This window comes from Epinephelus lanceolatus, chromosome 7 (genome assembly GCF_041903045.1).
Source record: "Epinephelus lanceolatus isolate andai-2023 chromosome 7, ASM4190304v1, whole genome shotgun sequence".
Classification (NCBI taxonomy): Eukaryota; Metazoa; Chordata; class Actinopteri; order Perciformes; family Serranidae; genus Epinephelus; species Epinephelus lanceolatus.
In genome coordinates this window covers 24,843,437-24,852,355 of record NC_135740.1, presented here as the reverse complement: position 1 = coordinate 24,852,355, position 8,919 = coordinate 24,843,437, and the positions used below count along the sequence as shown (strand labels likewise).

General features: G+C 37.9%; 1 protein-coding gene across 1 annotated transcript in view; it reads left to right on the top strand.

The window, feature by feature from the left end:
* Positions 1-7,258: 7,258 nt before the first annotated feature.
* Positions 7,259-8,919, top strand: part of dock2 (dedicator of cytokinesis 2) — a 149,706-nt gene continuing 148,045 nt past the window's right edge. Inside the window, exon 1 of the mRNA XM_033633098.2 lies at positions 7,259-7,445. Within this exon, the coding sequence (XP_033488989.1) occupies positions 7,403-7,445 (43 nt within the window). The 5' untranslated portion in view covers positions 7,259-7,402. The remainder of the gene's footprint in view (positions 7,446-8,919) is intronic.

Sequence of the window (8,919 nt, the reverse complement as noted above, 5' to 3'; positions counted from 1 at the left end):
ATTTGAACTGGTAGTGTGAAAGAGGCAGTTGGCAGTGGTACCTCAAATTCCATTAGCATTGTGCTATAAATCTTTATTATGGGAAGTTAAACCACAGCTCCCAGTCTAGGTCAACAGTTTAAACTATGCTTATCTTGATAAGATAAGATGAGGTAATGCCAGGGGAATAAAACAAAAGCTGAAAAATGATTCAGCACTCTACCACCCTCTTTTGGATCTGCAAAGTAATGACATAATTATCAAGGAAATCATTCATTTGTTAGTCACAGGCAAACAGGCAAGACAAATTTAGCCAAATTTAGAAATCCCTTACTAATGCTACATATGATAATGGCGAAAAAAACTGTCTATATCCAAAAGCTTCTTGAATGAAGCCGGGCAAGTGGAATTTTAAAGCAATAAGCTAAATATAAATAAATATAACTAATATTTGTGTTTTGTGTTAAATATAAAATTAATTCTGATGGTAAAAAAATTTAAACTCACCGAACTTTAATGAAAAAAAAGACCTCTGTGGCAAACACACGTTTATGATACTTACATACTTACTTTGTTTAGCAAGACAATCCTCACAAATGAACACCGCTTTCATAGTTATTGAAGCCTAAATACAATTCTCAAAAGTAAAAAGCTAAATTATAGCTGCTGCACAGCGATGGGTCGGGTCCGGGCATTTTTAGGCAATTCTGAGCAACAAGCAGAAGAATTGGAAGACATTTAGGAATTTAGCAACACAATCTGCCTTTTGCATCAGCTGAGGCTTGAACTCACAACCTCTGAGACTAAGAATCAATTTCTATCTCACTGAGCTACTTAGTCAGTGACAATTCATGTGTAGCTTCAAAAATTGACTAAGCCAGACGTGCAGGTTTAGCAGCCGTCCATGCATGGAAAGGCAGATTTCAAACCACTGTAAAAAATTCAGTTATTAAGACAAAAATCTGAAAATACACATATTGCATCTAGACAGCATGGAGATGTTGCTAATTTGTAAATTTGTAACAATGATTGATTTGCTCCATAAGTGAAAAACTGATGTTTAAAATTGCCATTTTTACATTGACTCCAATTGTTCACATTAGAGCAAAATTCAAAATGCTGTCAAAAATTCAGTTTTTGAGATAAAATTCTGAAATTTGCCACACATCATCTATCATGACTCTAGAATTTTGTCATTTTTTTTCATGAACATTGAAGATTTATTTAGCAAGAATTTGCATGTATATGTTTACAGTACCGTTTACAGTCAAACATTTTGATGCACTGTAGGCTCAATTTTTGATAAATCAAAAATCTGAGAAACATAGTTTGTGTAGGACAGTCTGAAGATGCTCTGTAGCAAGCTTGGTGTCAATTGAGCAAAAATTGTGGGAGGAGATAGGTTTAATAAGTTTTACAGTTTTTGAAAAAAAAAAACCAGAGTGATGAACTCCATAATTTAAATGTACAAAAGTCTCTTCAGTATTGGGGCTACAGTTTGATGAAAGTTGTGAAGTTGTAGCACATATGGTTGATTTGTTATGAATTTTCAAAGTTTTGAACTTTAGACGCTTGCTGTAGTGCCACCATCAGGACTATTGGCTTGAGTTTACAGCTGAGGATATCTGGCATGAGACTGGACCTTTGTGCAAAGTTTGGTGAGTTTTCACCCATGGGAAGTATGATTTCCTCAGAAGAAGAAGAAGAAGCAGAAGAAGCAGAAGAAGAAGAAGAAAGAAGACCTAGGATTACAATAGTGTCCTGGCAGCTTAGCTGCCCGGACCCTAATTAGGCTATATGACTTGCACCACCGTTGCATGACCAAACATAGCCACTTTTTAGCAACTGTCTTTTAAAAGACACATTGAAGCTTCAGAGTTCACAAGTGGGGTGTTTACTGACATATTTTATGTCATAGAACAAAACCTGAAAGTCCCTTAAGCTTGTGTTAACCACAGACCTTCTTTCAGGCATCTAACCAAAAACCCATTAAAAAACCCACTGACTGAGGGAATTGAGGAAACAGGAGTGCGAAAATGCTAACTCGTTTCTGGATTCTAGGACTTATTCCTTGGGCCTAGACCCACTTGGTACCCAGGCAGCCCTAGCATAACCCATATGAGGCCCACTTGAGTAGATCCATCTATGTGGGCATTTGGCATGGGGGCTGGAGGTTGTGAGTGGGGATATGCAATTTTATTTTATTTTTGTTTTGTATTTCCATGTTGCAATTCTTTATGACGCTAGCATGATGGAGCAAGCATGATGGTAGATGATTTTCATTTTTAGTTTTATAATAATTTATATTTTTCAATAGGGAGTGGGAATGTGTCATTGTCAGCAGTGAGTCAGCCATTTTAAGAGGATAAGGGTAAGAGAGGCACAAAGGCCAATGTTATGTATTTCATTTTGCGAGATAGGGGTAGATTAGTTATTCATGATTAGCAGATGTTTTGCTAGCAGTCAGTTCACACGACTTTGCTTGGGTATCTTCCTGCTGACTGTGTAGTTAGCGTTTATAAATCTGAAGTTCCTGTACCCTGCTGTTTCTATAAATGATTTGAAGTTTTTGAATTCCTGACAGGTATAGGCACTAACGCTAAACACCAGCTAGAGATGGAAGGCTTAAGTAATTTTCCTTTGTCAACAATATAGACCTGATAAATTCTCTTAACAATGGTATAATTATTTTTAACACATCTCTGGTCTTTAGTTATGTGAGAAATTATCTAAATATCCCCTTTGTTATTTCTGCTTGGTCCCCTGACATTGAATCCGGATCAGGAGTATTGGCATTTCCAAGGACCTTTCCAGATCCTGCTGACCTCTTGATCTCAGATTCTGTAACACTTTTGAGCAAATTATCTGATTTTAAAATCCTGCATCAGTACATTTTCAAATATCTCCAAATCTGTGACTTTGTAAAATCTCTTTTAAAGAAGAACAAGATCTGTCCAAAACTGCCAGCACTGAAAAATGCCATTGGCTCTGCATTGCCAAATCTCTCAAGGGAGTAGTCTCAAAGATTTATACTCGTCTGCAGTGTTTTAATTCCTCAGTTTATGACTCCCTGAAGCTATTGAAGTGACACTATCTGGGGGTTACATTTAGTCCTGCTGATTGGACCAAGATTTGCAGTGGAATTCTTTTAAAAATGTACTTCAATTCTAAACATGAACAGAATTTGAAATTTGTCCGTCAGACTGTTTCCCCAACAACTCAAACCTCTGTGATAAATGTAAAACACACAAAGATACATTTATTCACCTGTCCTGGTCATGTGATCAAATCCAGACATTCTGGATCTATTCTGTGATTACTTCTAATGAGTTTATACAGTCTACTTCATTTTAAAGCTCACACACTACTCGACTACAGAGAACTAGCGACAATGAAAGCCCTCTGCTGCATCTCCTCACATTGCCTCAGGTTGCCTGTGTCTCAGCCAAAAAGTTGCACATGAACACACTGCAAAGACTACAGCTGATGGCCAGCAAGCACATACAGTACAGGCCAAAAGTTTGGACACACCTTCTCATTCAATTCTCTCTCTCTCTCTCTCTGTCTCATTGTGTCATATGGATTACTGTTAATTTATTATGCTGATCTGTTCTGTATGACATCTATTGCACGTCTGTCCGTCCTGGAAGAGGGATCCCTCCTCAGTTGCTCTTCCTGAGGTTTCTACCGTTTTTTTTTCCCCGTTAAAGGGTTTTTTTTGGGGGAGTTTTTCCTTATCCGCTGTGAGGGTCTTAAGGACAGAGGGATGTCGTATGCGGTAAAGCCCTGTGAGGCAAATTGTGATTTGTGATATTGAGCTTTATAAATAAAATTGAATTGAATTGAATTGAATGCGTTTTCTTTATTTTCATGACTATTTACATTGTAGATTCTCACTGAAGGCATCAAAACTATGAATGAACACATGTGGAGTTATGTACTTAACAAAAAAAGGTGAAATAACTGAAAACATGTTTTATATTCTAGTTTCTTCAAAATAGCCACCCTTTGCTCTGATTACTGCTTTGCACACTCTTGGCATTCTCTCCATGAGCTTCAAGAGGTAGTCACCTGAAATGGTTTTCCAACAGTCTTGAAGGAGTTCCCAGAGGTGTTTAGCACTTGTTGGCCCCTTTGCCTTCACTCTGTGGTCCAGCTCACCTCAAACCATCTCGATTGGGTTCAGGTCCGGTGACTGTGGAGGCCAGGTCATCTGCCGCAGCACTCCATCACTCTCCTTCTTGGTCAAATAGCCCTTACACAGCCTGGAGGTGTGTTTGGGGTCATTGTCCTGTTGAAAAATAAATGATCGTCCAACTAAACGCAAACCGGATGGGATGGCATGTCGCTGCAGGATGCTGTGGTAGCCATGCTGGTTCAGTGTGCCTCCAATTTTGAATAAATCCCCAACAGTGTCACCAGCAAAACACCCCCACACCATCACACCTCCTCCTCCATGCTTCACAGTGGGAACCAGGCATGTGGAATCCATCCGTTCACCTTTTCTGCGTCTCACAAAGACACGGCGGTTGGAACCAAAGATCTGAAATTTGGACTCATCAGACCAAAGCACAGATTTCCACTGGTCTAATGTCCATTCCTTGTGTTTCTTGGCCCAAACAAATCTCTTCTGCTTGTTGCCTCTCCTTAGCAGTGGTTTCCTAGCAGCTATTTGACCATGAAGGCCTGATTGGCGCAGTCTCCTCTTAACAGTTGTTCTAGAGATGGGTCTGCTGCTAGAACTCTGTGTGGCATTCATCTGGTCTCTGATCTGAGCTGCTGTTAACTTGCCATTTCTGAGGCTGGTGACTCGGATGAACTTATCCTCAGAAGCAGAGGTGACTCTTGGTCTTCCTTTCCTGGGTCGGTCCTCATGTGTGCCAGTTTCGTTGTAGCGCTTGATTGTTTTTGCGACTCCACTTGGGGACACATTTAAAGTTTTTGCAATTTTCCGGACTGACTGACCTTCATTTCTTAAAGTAATGATGGCCACTCGTTTTTCTTTAGTTAGCTGATTGGTTCTTGCCATAATATGAATTTTAACAGTTGTCCAATAGGGCTGTCGGCTGTGTATTAACCTGACTTCTGCACAACACAACTGATGGTCCCAACCGCATTGATAAAGCAAGAAATTCCACTAATTAACCCTGATAAGGCACACCTGTGAAGTGGAAACCATTTCAGGTGACTACCTCTTGAAGCTCATGGAGAGAATGCCAAGAGTGTGCAAAGCAGTAATCAGAGCAAAGGGTGGCTATTTTGAAGAAACTAGAATATAAAACATGTTTTCAGTTATTTCACCTTTTTTTGTTAAGTACATAACTCCACATGTGTTCATTCATAGTTTTGATGCCTTCAGTGAGAATCTACAATGTAAATAGTCATGAAAATAAAGAAAACACATTGAATGAGAAGGTGTGTCCAAACTTTTGGCCTGTACTGTATGTATATATGTATGATATTTATGTATTTTTTTCCCCCCTTCTATCGTTGCTGTTATATACAGTAGTTTACATGTGTTGTAAAATTCTAAAAAAATTGATTTTAAAAAGAAAGAAAGAAAATTGTGGGACTTAGGCTCTGTCCAACAATGCAGTTAACTAAACAAGTAGAAACAAAAAGAATCTAAGACATTAAGTAGTTCAAATTAAAATATAGAGATAAAATATTTCATAAATAGAATATAAATTAAAGTGATATAAATGTGTGTAGTTGCAATAAATAAGCAGAATGTAAACACGGGTGTAGTGAAATGTTCATAATGAAAGGTATAAATATAAAACGTATAAATACATGTAAAGAGTTTAATATATAAGGTATTTATAGTTCTTTATAATTCTGTGTAGTTTGTTCTTGTAAACATACAAAAGTTACATTTATATTCCGTCTTACTCACCAGTATATATTTTTTGTATCTATGAAGCTCTACATTTTGAGTGCACTTCCTTCCACATCAAACATTTAAAAAGCCAAATGTTAGGCTACTATCTTATCCCTAATATAGCCTAGTATTAGTATATTATATATGGTATCAAAAAGGGTTGCAACGGTACCAGATTTTCACGGGACAATAACCATCTCAGAAAATATCGTGGTTTCAGGGTATCATGGTATGATTTATTATCAGTCAGAGTAGCCCTGTAAGAAATGAAAATTTAGGCCTAAGGGTTATTTTTGGTTAAATAAACATTTTATTACTATAATTAAAACCCTGAGACTATTTTGTTATTGGAAGTACTATGTGTAAAAAGTGTCCCTTTTGAAAATAACTAAAAGTTTTTTTTTTTTTCAATATCGTAGATCAGCAAATGTACACAGTACGATAACTGTCAACTTTTATATCACGTTATACCTTATTGCTGCAACACTAATACAAATAGGTTTTTTAAAAATATTTTAATCAGATTTTTTTCTGTATTAATGTGTCTTGTATACACTAAAACACAGTTGATGCCCAGTCCACAGAGACATTAAAATCTCTTTTACTGAACCTGAAGTAGAGATAAGTTGCTGAAATATATGGATTTTTTAAAATAATTGATACAGTTTTTGTTCATAGTGGCCTCTTGTAACATGTGATATCAGCATTTTGCAACCATCCTTTTTGAAAATGATCTTTTGGAAACATGAAATTATAAGTCATATAATTATCAAGTCTGATTATGGTGTTTTTTCCCAGTCTTTCTTGTTGTGGAGGGAGGAGAGAGTAGCAGAGGTGAAGTTCTTTACACAGGAACACAACATCAAGCTATTGCCAGTGATGTTGCATCTTCACTTTGAATTTCAAAAGCTTAAAGGGTGATGCACAAAGAGAAGAGGTGAGGGTACGCAGCGTGAGCTGGCAGACAATCGATTGAAGTCATCCACGGTTCAACGACTTTGTTCACTGTGTGATATCCAGTACTTATGTTGTTCAGATTTGAGAGTGGATCACAGATGCAGACTTGCTGTCTGTCATATTTGATGACATCTGCATCTTAAGAAAAGCACATGTTCAGGCCCAGTTTTGCTCTGATGGGAAGTTTATACTCTGTGGGTAATTCTGCATTTTATACTCACCATCACATTTGAACCCTTCTGTAACAGGAGATGTTGTTGATGCTTTGTGTTTGGTTACAGACGAAGTAATCTACATCTAAATGAGCAAAATGGAGCCTTCACACACTGCGCAGGCCTGTGAGCTCTACAGGACTCCACCTTGTTGTATTCACCCACTTCCCCTTCACGGCCTGAAGGCAGGAAGAGAGGAGAGGCAGAAGAGGAAGAGAGGCAAAGAGGGCTGGACTTGTTGCTTTCATTTAAAGTAAAAAAAAAATACAGAAGTGAGAAGTTCAGCAGACACCCTCAAAAAAACACACAGAGGGAGAAATAATCAGAAAGACACGACTCAGAATAGAAAGTAGGTAAAGGGCTACATGCAATCATGGCTCCTTGGACGAGGACCACCACGGAGCGGTATGGTGTAGGTAAGTCACTCTGTGCTCACCGTGTGTGTGTCTTTGTTTGCACATACATGTTGCTAAGGTATCTCTTAGTTTTGACGTGATGGTAGACTATCCATGTTGTGAAAAGAAACGAAAAAAAATAGATGCCCATCACTTCCTACTTAACAGGATGTGAGCAGGTGCTAACGGCTTCACAGAACTTTAGGATGTACACATCAGATGTATTTCCCGTAACAGACTTAAATCCAAAAATCATATTTACCATTTACCCTAAATGCAACTCAACTTATAAGTGCTACAGTGTAGGAGATTGTGAGGGGGATAAAATCATAAATCATCATCCATCCTGAACTGAAAAATGAGTGGCAGTTGGTAGGCAATTTTTATGCATTAAACATTACGCAGCGCATAAATGCAGACGCAAGAAGATGAATTATTCCTGAAAATGACAGTGTTACGTGCAGAATGACTGATTTTGGCACCAGGAACAAATCCTAGATAGTTAAGGAGCAACTTCTCAGTACAATCTTTAGTTTATCTGTAGTATGTGGGTTGAATATGGCTGAGCTGATCAGCATGTGTTGCTGTTAGATATACGAGACACACAACTTACCATGAATACAGATTTCTGACGTCTAATACAAAATGTAAGAGCAGAAGTTCACTGGCCTGTTGCAGACGATGCATTGATTTGTCACTTGCAGTAAGTTAAAGGCATATAGTTTGTGTTGTATACGTGAGGGAAAACTTTTTAAAGTTTTTAAATTCTTCCGTTGCTTTATAGCTAAAAGACTGAAAGTGACAATGGCAAGGATTTACAGAAGCCATTTTGAATCAGTCACTAATAAGATTACTAAATGAAGTGTTGTTTATCTACTGTATCTAGACTGAATTTCTTCCTGTGCTGTGTAAGACTACAACACAGGAAGTGGAAGAAGAAGGAAGGACTTCTTTTTTTTTTGTACCTCGTAGCTACACATCAGAATAGGGTACTGTTGTTGAAACCGCATCGTGTTATAAACTGTACACACCTCAGTTTTCATTTTAAAAGACTAGGCTTATAGCTTTTTGCAACTCAAGTGTTGGTCTAAAAATAGTGTACCATATACTGTCACAAGAATGATGTTAATTAGCGGTCATTTTGTAGCTGTGCAACTGCTTGTCAAGAATAGGATGGAGCAAAGCAAGCCTGTGAGCTACTGCAGACAGTTAATGCAGGTTTCACTGCTACGCTTACTTACTGCAACAAACTGATACCCAATGCACAGGAGCTGCTGCCAGTGCTCTGCTTACTCTTTGCTCTACCAAGCTGCTCCTGCGATGCTCATTCCTACTGTAAACATGTTACCTGTACTGCTTGTACTCACATACAGTAAATCTAAGGCATTTTGTTTATTAAATCCATCATTTCTGGGCTGTTGTGTTTGTATATTATTTCATTTTGTGTGTATTTATTTCATTTCATCTATGTTTAAAATCAAATTGTATTCCATCT